Genomic DNA, 19538 nt, shown 5'->3' with positions numbered 1-19538 from the left:
TATTAACTAAGTGGATCAAAAAACCATTGCAATTTAGTGTTTCGGAATACCCTCATTCCCATAGTACTTCCCTTTGCAAAATTATACAGCAATCTCAGTTGCAAAAATGATTCATTAACTTTTGCCAAACGTAATTTATACATGATTGAAAACCAAATCAATGCATAACACATTCCAACAAAGAGGTCCAATCTCCAATGATGATCCAAGTAGATTGTTGCCCACCATTGCAAAACAACAAATGCAAATGCAATTAGTTTAACTACAGTCCACCGAGCATAATATGAAACAAAAAGGAATGTCATCACTGCCATGGCTGAGTGTAAACTTGGAACTGCTCCAAATACTATTGGTGACGCATGGAAACCTTTGCTATTCAAGTGCGTACCTAACGCGACATCAACACGGGTTAACCCTGCAGCGTATCCAGGTAAATCATAATTAGCGGCCGCATCTTCCCCATTCAAGTGAATGAACCATGGTGGTGCACATGGAAACAACAAGTGAGTGAGCACACCACAGATATTTTGAAACCCAAGGGCCCATCCGTAGGATTTTAATACTCCCGGAGCATGGAATACATAAAGCCATACTGCCGTTATTATTGGGACAGTAATATGTCCTAATACATATGATGCCCATGCAAGTAAATCTTTCCATGTACGAATGGGTTCTCTAAACCAGTAATCAATATTAAGAATAAACCAGCAAGTGGCTAGTAGTACTGGGGCTGACAAATACCAACAATTGCGAGGAATCTTCCAGTTATAACCATATTGTTGTTGTTTTTCAGCAATCTTTTCATTGACAGTCATGGCCATGTTATTAACAACGCTTGTATCGAGTGGTTGGAAAAAGGTTAAGTTATTGATATGTATATCATTTTGAAAATTAGTCTCTGGTGGTGGCTTGACGGATGACGAAATTGTCCCCGCCTCCAAATCACCACTTCCATCAAATGAGTCCATCTCAATGTCAAATGATGAACTTCCCTCTTCTGATGCAACCTCCTCATTAACTTCTCCCTTCAATGGTAAGTACTTTGACAAAGCAATACCTGTCTTTCCTTTCTGTTTATAGATCCCCACATACATTAACCAGCCAATTATTATGAAACTTGGAATGCAAATAATAGCACCAAGCCATGATGAAAACATAAACGTGTCAATGTGATACGGTAAAGCCACGTGTATAGTGGGACGTATCGAGTGAGGTATTAATCCTGCATTTTTAAATATAAGTAACCAAATGAATACGGGACCGAAGTTGGCCCAAAAATTTAGTATGAGGCCAAGTATACTCCTTTCATTAAGACCTGACCAAAAGATCCTCTCAAAAAATTGGTAAATGAATAGAAATGGCTTCAAAAGCTGTATTAGGATCTCCATGATTATGCAAAGAGAGTGCGGTGTTGGCTATAAGCAATGGGAGGAGTTCTCTCAGAAAAAAAGGTGAGCAAAAAAATAATATATTATCTCAGCAAGGCTTGGCTTTTGAGAATATAATGTAGCGAGGATGAATATAAGGGGAAATGGGTCTCTCTAATGCTTTATTCCTCTGGTGTACCTGCGTTGGATGTATACTGTTGTTGATAATGAACCCCCTCTTCGATGTTTACTCCGACACCGATTGTTGAACTTTTTTGAGAGGAGATCGAATAGATTTATAGAAGAAAGAGAAGAAAAGAAAAAGGAAAAGATTTTCTCTGGTAATGGGATATTTCCCCTTTTTGTGAGCGCATGTAATCACAAAAGAAATGATTATTTGTTAAGAGGAGATTAACTGTTTCAAGTGATATGTCTCCTTTTTCGGTGGATCTGTCTGAATAATATCAACGTAGAAGGGGTCCTACATGTTAGACTGTACCTATGTCACACGATATGATGGAATAAACTTTTAACTTTCTTCTGTCGTAATTTGTAGTACAACAGTCGAACCAATCACAAGGTTACTGTTTTGTACAGATACGATTATGTAGATGAGAGGCGGTAAGTCTCTAGGCATCAGGCACCTCTTCCGGGGTGAAAACTTAGCCGTTACCGATGGAGATAAACAAAGTGTCAGATAGGTCGTGCACATGGCCCAAAACTTAAATAATACATCAAACGACAGGAAGACTTAAGTTTTATCCCGACATTTCCATCCGTAATTTATTGGCCTGGAGGGAGAAACAGTTGGAAAGTGTATTTCTTTAGAAATCTTTTGATCACTCCCCCCCCCCCCCCTCCCCACGTTGCTATTGTGAGTGCCACGCAAATGCATTAACCAAGACGGTGGACTATGCACACCCTAAATGTGTTCCATTATTTACCGTATTTCGGAGTTAAGACTTTTTGTTACCATTGCAAGATAAAAGCGTATTTTTAGATTTGTTCTTTTGAATCACAAAATTAGAATCTGCCACAATTTAATGTGAAATAGAGAATACAGCTGTATGTGAATTCTTAACAAAGATGGGCCTCAAGCGACTCGGCTGATGGAAATTCTAAGCTGTAGGTGAGCTAAAACATACATCCAAGCTGTGCGAGTTTATGATGTAGACGAGGGTAACGTTTAGAAATATTTTTGAAAAGCCATCTGTCATGGTTACTTGAACTTGGCCCAACTGAGCAAAGATCCAACATATATTCCTCACCGGGAAACAACTTTGTAGCACGTTACATGGGCAGTACTGTATTATTTTCTAGAGTGCCTTATAACAAGCATCCAATGGGTGATGACGTCTCTACCACAATACATATTGCTGAAACTATCCGTATCTGGTCTATAATCATCTATTAACTTTGTAAATGTTCTATCAAGTCCTACCAACACTCTGTGCGCGCACTATGATTCACCCACTTCCGAATAGTTCCCAAAATACTTCCAATGCGAAAACCAGGCAAACACAATCCCCAATGAGCTCCCAAATATCACATCAAAGAAATGATGACGGTAATCCTGTGTTCTGCTGATGGCAATATATGAAGCCACCAAAACAGGCAAACAACTAACAATAATTAACCCAGCACGATACTTCACTCTAGCTAAAATACCATACTGGTTGAATATCCATAATGACAAGAATAGGAGCCCGGCAAATGCCATCGATGAGTGGCCCAGTGGTGTAGATCTTAATCCGTCGTACAAATGCTTGTTCCCCAATGGAGAGGTGCATACACTCAACCCAACTAGAGTATCCACAGGTGTTTCCAAAGCTGGACCACAACGAGCGATAAAGTCAGGACGGGGGTTACCTATCCAGCATTTAAGTATATCCGTGAGTACCGATACTGCGGACACACTGAATAATAAGCCGAGTAGTGACACCTGAGATAAGCGGAGTCTTGAGTGTACGGAACTTCCCCTTGAGATGGACAAAAAAATAATTATAACACATGGAATGTATGTCGAATATAGGTACAACTGGAAGCGGCCAACCCTCTGGGTCGATGCGTATGGATGTGAAATGCTGAGATCATTGATATGAAAAAGTCGTTGAAATGGGATCCAATGTTTGCCAAATTGATTGTGAATTGTGCGTAGAATAGCGACAATTATCCAGTCAGGAAAGTAAGATTTAAACTGCAGCGAGGAAAGCTTCTGCTGTCGCTGTTGCATTCTAAGTTAGTGAAGGTGTAGTGTGTTTGGAAGGGTGCTTCAAATTTTTCAAATTTGTGCTCATTTCATTTTTCTTTCACGAGATTTTAATGCACGTGTAACTGATATTAAATCATGAAAACAACCCAATATACCTAGACCAACTCGTTACAAAAAGTGTGAACCCAAGAGTCTACAAGCAGTCGAGGCCAAAGTGAAGAGAATGATCCAATTGAATAAGACGTATTCAATATATCGTATAACATCAAATTATGGTGCCCCCAAGAACACTTACAACCGTAATTGAACCGAAGCAGAGGCAAGTTGTAAGCTCGGAGAAAAGATATGAGAGAAAAGCAATGTCATTACTAAAGGAGAAATGACTAATCTCATATGTATTTGATGGCATCAAAATGAGGTTACCCATTGATGTAACAGAATTGTTGAAGATTGTCAACCGTTTGGTCAAAATGGAAGATAGAACTGTGACAATAAGCGAGGGTTGGTATCGACAATTTTGTGTGCATCACAGAGTATCTATGAATAGAATGAAAGAAACGCGTACTTGTGATGGCATCAACAGTGGTGATTACAAGTTTGTAAGGGAATTTTCAACATATTTGAAAACGTGGTTATCAATGGCAGCGTTGATCCATCAGGAGTTTACAATGTGGGCGAACCTATTATTAACTTAGCTGAAGAGAGTGCCTGTTCGAAGACGAGAGGGCCAATTCATAAGAAAGGTTTGGTGGTATCAGGTACTGGTGGATTTTATACTGTTATAAAGCCAGTCAATATATCCTGAAAGAAATAGAATCCATTTGTTGTTTTCCCAGTTATCGGCCACCCGCTAAACTATTGTCTAGTGGAGCTAGGTTTTGCTGCTGAAGCTTCACCACAAGAGTTATCAAATAACACGGTGGTATTTAAGTACCTTAACAAAGGCGTTTATTCCCCAGCATGGTGCAACAGCCGAAAAGAACAAGTCATTCTTATTCTGGATGATTGCGCCTTTCATGGGGGTAAGAAACTCAGATATGCTTTTGAGATTAACAATATTCTTCTTCTTTATTTGCCCTCCTCCACGTTCGCTTGACTTTCCACAAACATTGAATTATTATTCTTTTGACACCTTAATGAAAAAAGATATAACACTTGAGAAATACCCTATGGACTTGAAGTTTTTGAAATGTAGAAATTTCTTCACGCCTACATTGAGATAAGAGAAGAGCTTCACAGGTCTGAAAAGCTTGAATGCATGGAGATGTGTTGGTCTTTTGAATAGGAACAATCAAAAGATTTTGAATGAATCATTTATTACAAATCGACTGGGTGATGAGAACTATTATAATTCGGATGCGACAAAGGAGGAGACTGAGGAAGAAGTTGAGGAGGAGGTTAAGCAGGGTGAGGAGGTTGCCAACGAAGGATAGGTAAACAGATGTAGATCAATTATCATCTTCTCGATGGACATCAAGAAAGAAGGGCACAAACTCTGCCTTTACTAAAGAGAATGGCACAACAAGCAAGCTGTGGTTGACATTTCCACACAAACTGGGAGAAAAGGATAAACATGAGAAATAATATATAGCTACCAATACTCAAATATCTTCCACATTCCGGAAAAACTGCGCAAAATCAATTGTCATATGAGTCTCAGTTTATGTTATTCAGGATGTGACTCATGGTTTATGGTTGTATATGGTGTATATACTCGAGAAATGCAGACTTTTCTATAATTTGAACATCGAAGGATTTTCTCAACGACGGATAATCAACGAGCTGTTTTTGTGCTTGATAGATTACAACATACTTCGAACCAGAATTAGAAGAGCAGAGACGAAATTGAAGCATTTGTTCGTATGTGTTCTAGAAAACTTCAATCGTATAACATCTTAAAATCAATACAGTCTATCATGCTCTATCCATACAACTAATAGGCTGCATTTTTGTTGAATGTCAAAAAAGTAACCAATACGCCTAAATCGTAGACAACTTTCAATGAACCTCCAACCACAAATGTGACCCATTGTAAGCCATTCTCTGTTAAAATGCCAACAATACTAGGACCAACAATTTGGGCCAATGTTTTTACAACATTTACAAATCCGAATACAGCAGTTCTATCATCGTCGGGAACGGTAGCAGCTAAAAACACGTGCTTGGGTGCTACATCCATCGTTTGCATGGACGCCCTTAACACCAAGATGACTAAAGTTACCACGAACGAATTAGGGAATGGCAACACTGCTAACAAAATAGATGCAGGTAAATGAGTAGCCACCATGGTTACAACAGGGCCAAGTCTCTTTGTCATAGACGTAGAGCCGAGGGAGGTAACGCCACTAATAAACCCAGTAATGAAAAAAACGGATCCAAGGTAAGACGAAGGTATACCGAACTTGCGCTTGATATAGAATGACGTCCATGAAAGTGGCGTCAATGAAGATGCAAACGAGTCAAGACCAAATAAAAGGGAAATCTTCAAGACAATCAAGTAGACGTCTGGAGACAAGTGTGGAAGAATATTAAAGAAACTAGATCTTGGTTTAGATTCCTCATTTGGAAGTAATTGAGTTGTCTCACAGGCTTCGGATACACCTTCAGCAGGACTTTCTTGATCAATTGCAGGTCTAGGTCCAACCAGTTGCTTCTTTGCTTCAATGTCTCCACTAATAAACAAGGACAATACGACACCAATCAATGAAAGAATGCAATATAAACCAAATACACTCTTGTAGCTATCTATTTCATTGAATCCCCATTTACTCCTAGTGATATCGATAATCAGACCAGCAACAAACGATCCGAATGCCGCACAAAACAGGCCCAAGAATGTGTACCAGGCATATACATCTGATCTTTCAGTCTGATTGCACAACGATGCAATACTGGATTGCTCGATTGTTCTGAATGGTCCAACTTCCCCTCCAGATGGTGTCAAAATACCGACCACGGCAGTAACAAGTAGCAAGTAGTAGTTGTCAATCGTCGCAAAAACCACACCAGTAGCCAACATAAGAACCGAGCACAATACAAGCACCCGTTTTCTACCAATCTGGTCAGTAACTAAACTAAGCAAAAATGAGGTGGTCAAATCTCCAACAAATGTAAGCGTCATAAAGAACCCAATATAGGACTCATCAATTCCCAATGTTTTCAAATACAATGCAAGTATCAATGACGTTGAGCCAAATCCAATGAGTCTAATCATTCTCAAAGCAATTATAATATAGACATCCCAGGAGGAGTGGAAAAGGGTCTTTAACCCAATCTCACTGCTGGCGAATGACAACCATGAGCCGATAGACATTATAGAGTTGTATGCGTGAGATGTGTCTTCAAAAACTGTGGCTCGCAAATTCCATCAATTGTTCAACGTTTTATATCACGGAATACAATAAGGCGGGTTTTTGTGTAAGCTTGGAATATTTCTGCCTTCGATCCCACCCTGGCTAGGGTATATGTATAAAACTTAGTGATTTAGTAAAAATGTCAGCCAAAGCTTTTTGAGAAAGTTCCGATCGATACACACTCACTAAGAGATTACTTTACAATACCGTATCGTTCAAGGGAAGGGAATCGTAGAATAACATTGATGATACAATGGTTACATTTGAACATGGCATAGCTAGCAGGGTGTCTTCCAACACCGCCAAATAGAAAACTAATTCACTGCTGCTTCCAATGTTGAATGGGTTGCTTTGTTTCTCTCCATTTCAGGGTTTCCCTCAGGTAACTTCTTGACGCGCAATTTTAAAATGGCAAAACCGGTAATCGCAAAAGCATAAGAATACAAAAAAATATCTCAAGTAATTCTTTTCCCCCTATAGGCTACCTATAACAATGTTATCCACACACAAGCTCAAACTTACCTCTGTACCATGTACATGCCGCTGCACATATGCTACGTCTGCAAATGAATTTATCAATCATCATAAGCGTCTTGATCTACATGATTGGCCTGCATCGAAAAACCCCACACCATATGAAGTGTTTGGATTATCGTCAAAGGACATTGGCATGTCACGTATTGAGTTAAATAAAATATTGAAACTAAGATATGTAAAGTTGGTCAAGATCTATCATCCGGATACGTCATTAGACTTGACAGATAATTATGGAAAAGCACTTAGCAATGACCAAAAGAGGAAAAGGTTTGACTTGATTCAAGAATCGTATGATATTCTACGTGATGCCAGGAGGAGAGTAGCATACAATCGATTCAAGACTACTTCATGGGAACAGCAAGGTCCATATAACCCAAGCAGTGAGCTGTTTTCAAAGGAAAGTTTTGAAGCGTATCGAAGGGCAAACGCACATCGTGCTAGGTACGATTTCACCAAAGATGAAGCATTTTGGCTGGCAGGGACATGGAACGACTATTACCAAATGAAGTATCAAAGGCCCCCACCAACAAAAGAGGAATTGGAAAAAAACAAATACAAGATCTTGTTTGGAGTATTAGCTGTAGGAGCTTTAGCGTTTGGTTTGCAAATTATGAATGCTATTGAACGAACAAATCAATACTTAGTAGAGACACACAAAATGAACTTGAAATCTATGAGAGATTTGAATCAAAGCTATGAAGGGGATGGCTCATATTCAGAGGCTGACAATGTGCGAAAGTTTTTGATTGGTCGAAGAACAACAATGCGGCTGAAAAAGGACGATTTTGGAGAGGAGGACCCTAGTGATAATGAGTTGTTGTACAAGTATGCTAAAGGCAGGGTCAACAAGTGGGATCGACAAGAACAAGAGTGGAATCAAAGACGTCAAAACAGTTCCGATTTGGAGCTCAACTAAATATGATCAATAGTGTTCGTACGAGATAAGAATTTAGACAAAAAAAAAAATCAGTGTAGATAATCAATTGAACACCAACGCAACACGTCATAATATGGACTTCATGAAACCAGAAACTGTATTAGACTTGGCAAATATACGTCAAGGTCTAGTCCGGATGGAGGACACTATTGTGTTTGATTTGATTGAACGTTCACAATTCTTCAGCTCACCATCAGTGTATGAAAAAAACAAGTTTTCCATTCCTAATTTTGACGGCACATTTCTCGATTGGGCATTGTTGCAAATGGAAATTGCTCATTCGCAGATCAGACGATATGAAGCACCCGATGAGACTCCATTTTTTCCTAATCTGATCAAAGCGCCTATACTACCACCTATCAACTACCCCAAAATATTGGCCAGTTATTCTGATGAAATCAATGTCAATGATGAGATCATGAAGTTCTATGTCGAGGATATAGTTCCAAAAGTCAGTTGCAAAAAAGGTGACCAATTAGAGAACTTGGGATCAGCATCGACCTGTGATATTGAGTGTTTGCAAGCAATATCTAGGAGAATCCATTTCGGAAAATTTGTTGCAGAGGCGAAGTACGTCAACGATAAGCCATTATACATTAAACTAATACTTGCGAGAGATGTCAAGGGAATCGAGGAATCTATAACAAACAGTGCTGTTGAAGCTAAGATTTTGGAGCGATTGGTAGTCAAGGCGGAGAGCTATGGCGTTGATCCAAGTTTGAAATATGGTACTAATGTGCAAAGCAAAGTCAAACCCGAGGTTATTGCTCAATTGTATAAAAAATGGATCATTCCATTGACAAAGAAAGTGGAAGTAGATTACTTGTTGAGAAGGTTGGAAGATGAGGATCCAAAAGTGGTTGATAAATATAAATGAGTTCCATGAAAGGAGGTGTTTAGTTGGTATCCATCTAAAAGGGCGGCTTTTATACTCAAAATAGAAGTATTCCAAAGTAAGAAATACATGCATAAACTCTATTTTCAAAACTGGCGAATTTAAACCCCAGACGTTGACACCTTGGTTATTAAAGTAATCAACGGACCATGCGCCAAGGATGTATCTCTAAGGGGAAAATCTATGGAGTATGAATTAGCTGTGCTAACTTCCTATTCGAGCTGCTACTAAGATTAGACTAACGTTTCTACCAGCCGTGGCAATCGTCCCACAGTAATCGGTTGTAAACGCATGTGCTTTTAATTTTAAAAAGTAAATTCATAATTGAAAACGTGCTCTCTCTTTTCAAAAGATATTGTTGAGAGGGACACGAGGGGTACACCGTTTCTTGGTGCAAATCCCTTCATTACAATAAAAATAGCTATTACCCAATGAGTAGTGTACACAATACCAAAGTGAGTGTAGTTTTTTTTTCCTGTTGGACCCACGAGGCAAAGGTTGATTTTGCTTTTGTGTAGACAAAAAGTTTAAAAAACGTGGGTTCAATTGAAGGATATGGGGATTAGAATTATAACTCTAAATGGATAAACAATAACTCAATGCTTTTAATGGACAGCCGGTTATAATGATAATTTCAACAAGAAAAGACACGTCTTTCCAGAGAAGAAGAGGGATTTTCCAACGAGAAAATTATAAATATCGGTCAAAACATCGAAATCATCGAAATCTGAGACACTTTCTTTTTTATTTCAGTTTTTGCACCCACGTTTCAACACTTACTTTTGGTATTCAACATTGCAAAAGCAGGGACATTGTACACACTATGATTGACGTTGACTTCATTACTTCAGACTTATCCAAAGTAAAGGTTTTCACTTCGGTTTCATTATTTTGCGGTATTGTCTACTTTGTTGCAAAATTAAATAAGACAATCAATTCCATCTTGGTTTTCTGTTGGGCGTGTTTCGTCAAGCCATTGATTCAAAAAAAGACAGTCAAGACTGGAGTCAAGAACCAACAGCAAAACTTGGAGCTATTTTACAAAAACCAAGCTCATATTTACGACACTACTAGAACTGTTTTGCTCAAAGGTAGAAAAGAATGTCTTAGATTAGCTATTTCCCACTTGCAAAAGAAGAAGGATTTAGTTTGGATTGATATTGGGGGAGGTACTGGCTCCAACATTGAGTTTATGAATCAAATTAGCAGCATTTCAAAAAATTTTAAAGCTGTGTATTTGGTTGACCTTTCACCTTCCTTGTGTGAAGTTGCAAGAAACAGATTTATTGCTCACGAGTGGACAAATGTACATGTCTTGGTTGCCGATGCTTGTGATTTCACAATTGACTACAAAAGTGCTGATTTGATTACCTTTTCATACTCTTTGTCAATGATCCCTACCTTCAACGCTGCCATTGACAATGCTGTATCCAAGTTGGATAAACAAGGGATTATTGCTACAGTTGATTTTGGTATTCAAAGTAATGACACCTCTATTGGTAGAGTCAATACTTTAGGTGGGTTGGTAAACAGAAACATTCCTTGGATTTTGAGAAACTTCTGGAGAATCTGGTTTGAAGCTGACAAGGTTTTCTTGGATTCCTCAAGAAGAAACTATTTGGAGTACAAGTTTGGAACTATCAAGTCGGTTAACCAATACAACAAGACATTGGGTAAAATTCCATACTACATATGGGTCGGTTGTGACAAGGCAAGATCTTCGCAAATATTGACTAGATTGAATTGTTTGGCTACTGAATCTCCATACCTTGCTCCCTATACCTCGCCAAATGCTCAAATAACTGAATCAATGCCAGTGTCCAAAGGTCATGAAGCTGCTATTGCCAACTTGCAAAAGAACTTGCCATTCCCTTCCCTTTACTACCAAAGAGAAGTGTGGAGAGTATACTATGATGAAATGAACCATTTGTATGAGCAATTCAAAAACCAATACATTTACGCATTCACTTGGGAAGATCCAAGGGAAGACCACAACATTTTAAACTTCACTAGCGATGATACTGTGTTGGCTATTACTTCCGCTGGTGACAACATCTTGAGCTATGCTACCTTGCCAAACCCACCAAAGAGAATACACGCTGTTGATTTGAACCCGTGTCAAAATCATTTATTAGAATTGAAGTTGGCTTCATTTAGAGCACTCAAGCAAGATCAAATTTGGCAAATGTTTGGTGATGGACGCATTGACAACTTCACTGACCTCTTGATTGACAAATTGGGACCTCACATGTCATCAAACGCCTTCCAATACTGGATGGATAAAGGAACAAACGCATTCACCGGAAAGGGTCTTTACGATACTGGATCAAGTAGATGGGCTATTAGGTTAGGAAAACTTATTTTCAAAGTTTGTGGTATTTCCAAACATGTTACAGCATTGTGCAAAGCTTCAAGGATTGAAGAGCAAAAGCAAATTTGGAATGAGTATATAAAGCCTGTTTTGTTTAACCGTATTGTGGGTTCATTCTTGGTTGGTAACCCCATCTTCCTTTGGAAAGCATTGGGTGTTCCAGCTAACCAAGCAAAGATGATGGGACCATCAGTTATCAAATATGTTATCGACACATTGGAACCAATTATTGAGAGGTCATTGATTTCTGAAGACAACTACTTCTACTACTTATGTCTAATGGGTCATTATTCTAGAACCAACTGTCCAGACTACTTAACCACCAAAGGATACAAAAGGTTGACTGGTCAAAAATCTGTCACAGGTGACATTCCAATTGACAATATTAGATTGCACACTGATTTGTTGAATGATGTTTTTGCTAGATTGAGCAACAAATCAATTACAATTGCGATTATCATGGATCACATGGATTGGTTTGATCCAAATGGTGTTGATGTTATCAATGAAATCACTGCAATTAAACAATGTCTCGTCAAAGGTGGAAGAGTCATGTTGAGATCGGCAGCTACCTATCCTTGGTATATCAAAACATTTGAATCACTTGGATTCAAATGTGAAGCTGCAGCAATTAGAAAGTCGGGCAAAAGCATCGATAGAGTCAATATGTATGCATCCACGTGGGTATGCACAAAACTCGAAAGTGACGATGAGAACAGTGGAGACGAAGTAGTTGTTGGCGATGTTGATATTGCAAAATTAGATGCTGGTCGTCGTAGAATGAGTAGCTTGAAGATTTAGGGATAGATATAGGCATGTCCCCTGGACTGTGCTTTGTGAATATACATTATACTTATTTAGCTTGTGTGCGTAGCTTTGGATCGTGTCTCTTGTGTTGAAGTCAAGTGGAATGATTTACGCACTCAATTATTTCCTGATTAATAATCCACAATTTTTAATCTCACCACTTGCCACAATACAATCAGCACATCCTAGTTCTCCCCACCATGACAGCTAGTGCCTTTGAAATAGTTTTTGCAGTTCCAATGGAATGTAAGGCTTGCGTTGAATCAATTACCAACGCCTTGAAGCCCTTAGACGGTGTTGACAAATTTGACATCAATTTGAAATCCAATTTAGTAATCACAGAAGGCTCACTACCACCTAGTGAAATCGTTAAAGCAATTCAAGCTACAGGAAGAGATGCAATCATTCGTGGTACTGGAAAGCCTGACTCAGCTGCCGTCTGTATTTTAGAATCGTTTGACCCAAAGGACCGCTTGAAACCGGTGAAAGGGTTAGCAAGAATAGTGCAAGTGTCTCCTCAAAATGTATTTGTTGACCTTACAGTTAATGGTTTACCCAAAGGTGTATACTATCCTTCGATAAGAGCTTCGGGAAATTTATCTGAAGGTGCTCTATCAACAGGTAAGTTGTTCTATGCCTTAGATCCTATCAATGTCAACCAACCTTCAAATGCTAGTACAACTATAAACTCCCTTGGTGCAAGCACGACTGAAGATTCGGAGGAATTATATGCTGGTCAATCATTCTTATACGCGAAATTAACACCTAGCCAACTCATTGGAAGAAGTATAGTTTTGTCGACATTGCAAAACGAGGTGACGAAAGATTCCCTTGTTGGTGTCATTGCCAGATCTGCTGGTGCTTGGGAGAATGACAAACAAGTTTGTAGTTGCAGTGGTAAAACTATATGGCAAGAGAGAACTGATGCAAAAGCCCATGGAGTTGCAGTTTAGATTATGTGTAGTCCTATGCTAGAGTTGCATAAGTGTTCGTAACAATGGTACTAGAATAAAGTGGTTGGTTCAAAGTAGCCAATTTTGTGTCTCTGAAAATATCTTTTGAATCAACTTTGAATTCCTCATAGAAATTACATCAACAACCAAACATCAGTTCATATTCATCGTTACACATAATCAGGCAGTACCTCACTCAGTTGCAAGTACATTGATTTCAACCGCTTCAACTCATCACAGAAATCAGCTTTCATCGCTAAGGTAGCGTGCAGGAATTTCAAATCACAACCTATCGATACAGGTATCAAAGCCCAGCCTCAAATCTCCGTCCCCCTTATACTTTACATTTTGTTCATAATCTACCTAGTTTGACACATTACACCACATTGGTATCTGGATGAGCCGGCCTCAAATTTTTTCATTCCTTAAAGATCAGCATGACGCTATTGTGCAGACAAAGACCATCAAGTTGAATTCATTATCGCCACCAGTTAAACCTCATGTGTTGGTTGACTTCATAGATGAGTACTTACAGTCATTTGAGCCTCCTTTAATCCTTGAAAGGCTATCCCTACAGAACGACCAAATCTCCGAAATACCGTCTAACTTGGCCAAAATACTGAAACATTTGAAATACTTGGACTTATACCACAACAATATATCACACATCAGCAACAAAATTTTTCAAAGCGGACTCAGACTGATAGAAATCCTTGACCTATCATCGAATCAGCTTTCTTATTTGCCTGACTCAATCTCACACTTGCACAACTTGAAAGTATTGTCCGTGAAAAATAACAACATTCGATTCCTTACACCTTCATTGGGGGAGCTACAGTATTTGAATCTTATAGAGGTTTCTAATAACCCTCTATCTATCCCGTCCTTTGATTTAATTCGAACATTTCAAGCACAAGCTGCCGAGCTAGATTGGGTGGGCCAATTAAAAAGCTACTTACTTGCAAACAGAGCTGCAATCAATGCAAAGATTGAAGAGTTAAGGGATCCAACACCTACATATCATGAATTTCAAACAATGGACCCAAAACATAACCAGGAACCTCAACTTACACCCCCTGGTGTACAAAGGTCACATAGCGTGAGTGACATTCCAAAGCCAAGGTCATCAAAAGCTTCCAAGAGAATGGGCTTTATTATTAAAAAGCTTGAGGAAAATGGATCAGAAGAGAATTTGGAGGAAACTAGGCAACCGATAACTCTGACAACGATTCCCAGGCCCATTATTCATGAAGGTGCACCACACTCCGCTTCTGCTGCTGAAACCAAGTTTGTTATATCTAGTCCACCACCTCCTCAATCAGCCAATACAAGTTCCACTGCACCAAGCTCTGCATCTTCATCGCCATCCAATGAGTATGGCTCATTAGCTCCTAAATCTAACTTAGGACTGCATTTGAAACCTCCCACTAGATCAAGGTCAAACACAATGAAGGAAATAGACAGAATATTAGAGAAAAACGACAATGTCGATACAGAGCATAAATCGAATGCATACTTTAAAAGACTATCCACTTTGCAAGAACAACCGGTAGATGAGTCAGAGGTAATGGAGTCACCTACAAGTAATCAAAGAGCCCCACGTCAAACGTCGGACCCGAGTCTCAGGGTACCTCCGTCAGTACCATTAGGAGTACCAAGGTCCAACACTCCTGCCACTGCTCCTGCTTCCGATGACGGATCACCGATACGCCCCTACCCATCAAAGAAACAAATCAATGCTAATATTATTAAAGTTTCCCGAAAAGTTTTGTTTTCCTTTAGTGAATTACATTCATCCATTAGAAGATTTACTGGATTCTGCACAGATAAGAAGGTCACTATGAAGATGGTATCGTTGTTGTACACAACAAAATCGAATATAGATTCTTTAGTTGAGAATTTAGAAATAATGGAGGAAAACGGAAATAACGCAGAACAAATTGCCCAGATCTTACAAACATGCATTTCCTCATTCAGATCCATAATGGATTTACTACAAGAAAACTTGACCAAATTTGTTAGCAACATTGATGTCTGTTTCATCCGAATGTTGTATTTGTCGGTGTTTGGTTCCTTTAATGAGCTCAAAAACGCGTATATACTTTTAACAGCAAAGCCCAAAGTTGCTGAATTCAAGCTGAAACTTACAATCAATACAAATGTTGGATCTTCATTTGATGAGGTGGATGAAAAGTTATATGGCACTGTTGAATCGGCAATAGCCAATGCGCAAACTATTTTCACTGAATTGAACAAGGATGTCCATAGAGGCGCAAGCGCCAATGCGGCATCTGTGCTGTCCAGTGTGGCTACAAAAATCAAAGATCTTGGCACTGTGTGTGGCTCGTCCTTGGAAATTACGAAGCGGCTCAACACTAAACTCATTACCATTAGGAACAACCCATCTCATGGTACAAAGAAGCTATTTGCGGAGGACACGAATCAATTCTTGAAGTCAATTGTGCTGATTTTGGCGGCTGTCAAGAGCATTGTCGTTGATATACCCATATTAGAGGATGTTCGTGCGCCAATGTCGAGTCTCACTAAAACAGCAAAGGAGGTCACTTATATGTTGGAGATATCATCCTACAAGACTTTGTTGTCTGATTCAGGGTCAGGACCAAATCAACAGGTGCAAAGTGCTTCGGCTAGTGCTCAGGCGCCTTCCATGTTTACACCTGTATCTGCCCGTGCCCCTTCCTTATCGTCAGCAAGTACGTTTACAAATGGACCAGTTCCAGTACGAAATCCAATTGTTGCTCCACCCAATTCATCAACTGCCAATTTGCAGGAGGCACTGAGTAATTCCTTTGTCAGTGGCCCTCTTACTGCACCTCCACAATCAACTGGCCAAATGTTTGCCAAAAACGGAATGAATCCATTCGATAAGCTTATATTGAGTAAGAATGACGAAACGTAGCATAGAAGTAAATACGAATAAAAGTTAAGACAAAATAGTTCAATATGTAATGTGGTTTTCGCGGATAAATTTTTTTTTGCAATCATTCCAAACCAATTTTTTCTGAGAAGATAAATTTAAATGATTCACTGATAACTCTTCAAAACAACAGTCTAGTGCACACAAAAGAGCATCATTTCCATAAAGCAGCCTACATGCTCATACTGGAACTTGAACATAGAAGATAGAATTAATCATGACATCCGCTGGAGTAGAGTCAGTTGATATTGACACCGGTATCAACTCATTGTACTTATTACTTTGTACAGGATTGTTACCGTTGGTAATCATTGGAATCGCCTTGTTCTACTCAGGATTAACTCAGAGGCGCTCTGCGTTTACCATGTTGGCTATACCCGTTTTGATATCCCCTATTATTGTTCTTGATTGGTACATTTGGGGTTACTCATTATGCTATGGAACTGCATCCAACAAGTACATTGGCAGCTTGAAATACGCCGTGTTGCGCCAACTTAAACATTCAATAAAAGAAACATACACAAATACAAGGGGTTCAGTTTTGTTAATGAACCATTTCTTGTTCAACATGCTTTTCAAGGTCATTTGTGCGGCATTTACATTTCCTGGGTGTATTGCAGAAAGAGGAAGAATTTTGCCAATGATCTTATTTGTCTTCATATGGTCGGCGATTATATATAATCCAGTGACATATTGGTTTTGGAATTCCAATGGTTGGCTTTACAAAATGGATGTGTTGGATTTTGCTGGAGGAAATTGTATACATATAGTATGTGGATTCACTTGTTTGGCGTACTCATATATTCTTGGCCCAAGAAACCCCAAAGCCCTTTACAATTACCGTCACTCAAATACTGGATATATTGTTATCGGCACCTTCCTTCTTATGTGTGGGTGGATTGGTTTCATTGCTGGATGTGAATATAAATTTTCATACAATTCAATACCGATTATGGTCAGCACGATACTTGCATCAAGCTCCGCCGTTATTGTTTGGTCCGCAATCGATTACACATTTTCAAAAGAAGTTTTGGGTATTGAGGAAGGGATAGGGGCATCTGCTGGTGATACCACAAGCGATAGATCAAATAGATCAACACTCGCAAAGCCTGTGATGAAACGAAAGATTTCCATGATTTCAATCACTTCTGGTATTGTTAGTGGTTTAGTTGTGGTTACTCCTGGTGGAGGTTATATTTCCTCCAACAACGATTTATGGAAATCTATTATATTTGGAGTAGTTGGAGCTGCTTTAAGCAACTTGTCTACAAGATTGAAATACTACTTGAATATCGACGATGCATTGGACGTGTTTGCAATTCATGGAGTAGCAGGTATAGTTGGTTCTTTATTGACAGGAATTTTTGCCGATAAGTTGTATGATTCTCAAGGTGGGTGGGTAGCAGGTCACTGGAAACAATTTGGTATACAATTGCTAGGTCTAGTTGTCACCGGTGCATACGTGTTTGTTATGACTGTGTTCTTTTTGTACATTATTGATTTCATACCAGGTTGCCATCTACGAATCGATAAAAATTTCAATAGAAGAGAGAGGGAGAAGAAGCAGGTCAAGAAGAGGGAGACAAAGACAGAATTGGAACTGCAAGTTTCGGCAATTGCGAGCGAGAAATTACCTGATGATAGAGCCGATTACTGGGAGGAGGTAGAGCTACTAGGTTCAGACAACTATGAATTTAGTGGTGAATTTTTGATGGACTTTATAGAGTTTATCAAAGTTATACGACCGGAAGATTATGCTGCCGAGGCGAATGAGGAGATCTTACTACTGAATAGTGAAAGTATGGGCATTTATAACTCGGGTAATCAGTACCAGCAGGCTGAAGGAGAATGTACTTTTAGAAAGCATTAATAAATAGGCGTCTATTAACAATATGCAAATAACCTATAAGCCTATATCTCTCTTCTATTGTGGTGAACCGCCGAGAAGTCTCATCGTTATCTCAAAGACAGCAAATGTGGCACCATTAGCTGGAGCTGCCCTTAGTATCGTTGGTAAGAAACCTTTGTAAAATCCTCTTATTCCTTGTTTGTGGAAAATGTCTCTAATCACAGACAATGAGTTCTTATATTTAGCCCCTTTCAAAGCATCAGTCTGTAATTTCGATTTGATCACATCAACAGGATATATTGACATCCATAAAGTATACCCACTCAAACCTCCATATAAACATAATTTCCATGGTTTGATATCTGCGCGGGTCAAGCCAGGATGTATCTTTAAATCCTCCGCAACTAAGGCCTCATATGTGGCGAAATAGATACCCAATCCAACCGACTCTCTAGCCAATGTTGGGCCCAAACCTTTATAAATACCCCTCAATCCGTCAATTTGATAAATTTTCTTGAAACAATCAATTGGCCCATGGAATATTTTGTTACCAGCAGTTTGAGTTTGAAGTCTTATACGAATATGCTCAATTGGAGACGTCAAGAACCCATTTGCAAAACCAGCAACAGCACCGCAGTTGAAAAATTGCAATAAACTAAGAGGTTTTCCGTTGAGTTTTTGATCATAATAACGTTTCATGAACTCATTTACTGAAAACTGCACTGAAACACATGCACCCACACCAACCAAGGGGGTCAACGTCCCCTTATAGAACCCCGCAAATCCTTCATTTTTAATCAATTGCTTTATCACATCCAAAGCTCCACTATACGCTCCCTCTGGTGCAGATTGCAACCTAACCTTGACACAATCAAATGGTTGACCAACGAGAACTTGTGCTATCCCTCCCATAGTCCCCGCAAACAAGTCCTTGGCAACTTGAGCATTACTATCAAAAGCGGGCTCCTCTATCTCAATAGGCATACTCTTGGATGAGCTTGGACTAGCTATGTACGTGAAGATTGAAAAACTCTTATCTGAGATTACTCCATGCTGACAATTTTTTTTTTTTTCAATGTTTCAATGCGCTTCTTGAAACCCGAAATGAGTAACACAGAGTCAATTTGAATGAGAGCTAATTTAACTGGGTTTATACCAAGCAGATTCGTAAATATAAATACGGGAACATGTTATAAGTGAACAAATGATTCCGTGATTGCTCAGCACTCCCTCCCACAGCTTTGGTCCTACTAAATTATGTTGCGCTCATTGAAGCATACAAACTCCTCACAATTCAGTCCAACAAGTTGGTTCTATCA

At 39.2% G+C, this 19538-nt stretch overlaps 10 protein-coding genes across 10 annotated transcripts; 6 read left to right on the top strand and 4 right to left on the bottom strand. All coding sequences in view use genetic code 12, as the record gives it.

Annotated features, from left to right (window-relative positions):
* Positions 1–2: 2 nt before the first annotated feature.
* Positions 3–1388, bottom strand: CORT_0A07460 (Ipt1 inositol phosphoryl transferase; the record flags this gene model as incomplete). The annotated part of the gene is made up of 1 exon (XM_003866522.1): positions 3–1388. The coding sequence occupies one exon, from the start codon at positions 1386–1388 to the stop codon at positions 3–5; it is 1386 nt and encodes a 461-aa protein (XP_003866570.1).
* A 1438-nt stretch (positions 1389–2826) lies between these two features.
* On the bottom strand, positions 2827–3600 carry CORT_0A07450 (hypothetical protein; the record flags this gene model as incomplete). Its single annotated transcript, XM_003866521.1, has 1 exon — positions 2827–3600. One exon carries the CDS (start codon positions 3598–3600, stop codon positions 2827–2829), a length of 774 nt encoding a protein of 257 aa, XP_003866569.1.
* A 1912-nt stretch (positions 3601–5512) lies between these two features.
* On the bottom strand, positions 5513–6892 carry CORT_0A07440 (predicted membrane transporter; the record flags this gene model as incomplete). The annotated part of the gene is made up of 1 exon (XM_003866520.1): positions 5513–6892. One exon carries the CDS (start codon positions 6890–6892, stop codon positions 5513–5515), a length of 1380 nt encoding a protein of 459 aa, XP_003866568.1.
* Positions 6893–7425: 533 nt separating this feature from the next.
* On the top strand, positions 7426–8385 carry CORT_0A07430 (Jid1 protein; the record flags this gene model as incomplete). Its single annotated transcript, XM_003866519.1, has 1 exon — positions 7426–8385. One exon carries the CDS (start codon positions 7426–7428, stop codon positions 8383–8385), a length of 960 nt encoding a protein of 319 aa, XP_003866567.1.
* A 94-nt stretch (positions 8386–8479) lies between these two features.
* Positions 8480–9283, top strand: CORT_0A07420 (Aro7 chorismate mutase; the record flags this gene model as incomplete). The annotated part of the gene is made up of 1 exon (XM_003866518.1): positions 8480–9283. One exon carries the CDS (start codon positions 8480–8482, stop codon positions 9281–9283), a length of 804 nt encoding a protein of 267 aa, XP_003866566.1.
* Positions 9284–9926: 643 nt separating this feature from the next.
* On the top strand, positions 9927–12473 carry CORT_0A07410 (hypothetical protein; the record flags this gene model as incomplete). The annotated part of the gene is made up of 1 exon (XM_003866517.1): positions 9927–12473. One exon carries the CDS (start codon positions 9927–9929, stop codon positions 12471–12473), a length of 2547 nt encoding a protein of 848 aa, XP_003866565.1.
* Positions 12474–12679: 206 nt separating this feature from the next.
* On the top strand, positions 12680–13432 carry CORT_0A07400 (Ccs1 protein; the record flags this gene model as incomplete). Its single annotated transcript, XM_003866516.1, has 1 exon — positions 12680–13432. The coding sequence occupies one exon, from the start codon at positions 12680–12682 to the stop codon at positions 13430–13432; it is 753 nt and encodes a 250-aa protein (XP_003866564.1).
* A 397-nt stretch (positions 13433–13829) lies between these two features.
* CORT_0A07390 (Sog2 protein) lies at positions 13830–16352 on the top strand (the record flags this gene model as incomplete). The annotated part of the gene is made up of 1 exon (XM_003866515.1): positions 13830–16352. One exon carries the CDS (start codon positions 13830–13832, stop codon positions 16350–16352), a length of 2523 nt encoding a protein of 840 aa, XP_003866563.1.
* Positions 16353–16587: 235 nt separating this feature from the next.
* On the top strand, positions 16588–18240 carry CORT_0A07380 (hypothetical protein; the record flags this gene model as incomplete). The annotated part of the gene is made up of 1 exon (XM_003866514.1): positions 16588–18240. The coding sequence occupies one exon, from the start codon at positions 16588–16590 to the stop codon at positions 18238–18240; it is 1653 nt and encodes a 550-aa protein (XP_003866562.1).
* Positions 18241–18294: 54 nt separating this feature from the next.
* On the bottom strand, positions 18295–19203 carry CORT_0A07370 (Ymc1 inner mitochondrial membrane transporter; the record flags this gene model as incomplete). The annotated part of the gene is made up of 1 exon (XM_003866513.1): positions 18295–19203. One exon carries the CDS (start codon positions 19201–19203, stop codon positions 18295–18297), a length of 909 nt encoding a protein of 302 aa, XP_003866561.1.
* Between the last annotated feature and the right edge of the window lie 335 nt (positions 19204–19538).

Source organism: Candida orthopsilosis (genome assembly GCF_000315875.1).
Source record: "Candida orthopsilosis Co 90-125, chromosome 1 draft sequence".
NCBI lineage: Eukaryota > Fungi > Ascomycota > Pichiomycetes > Serinales > Debaryomycetaceae > Lodderomyces > Lodderomyces orthopsilosis.
Note: the sequence above shows the minus strand (reverse complement) of the source record. Positions and strands in the feature narration are given on the sequence as shown.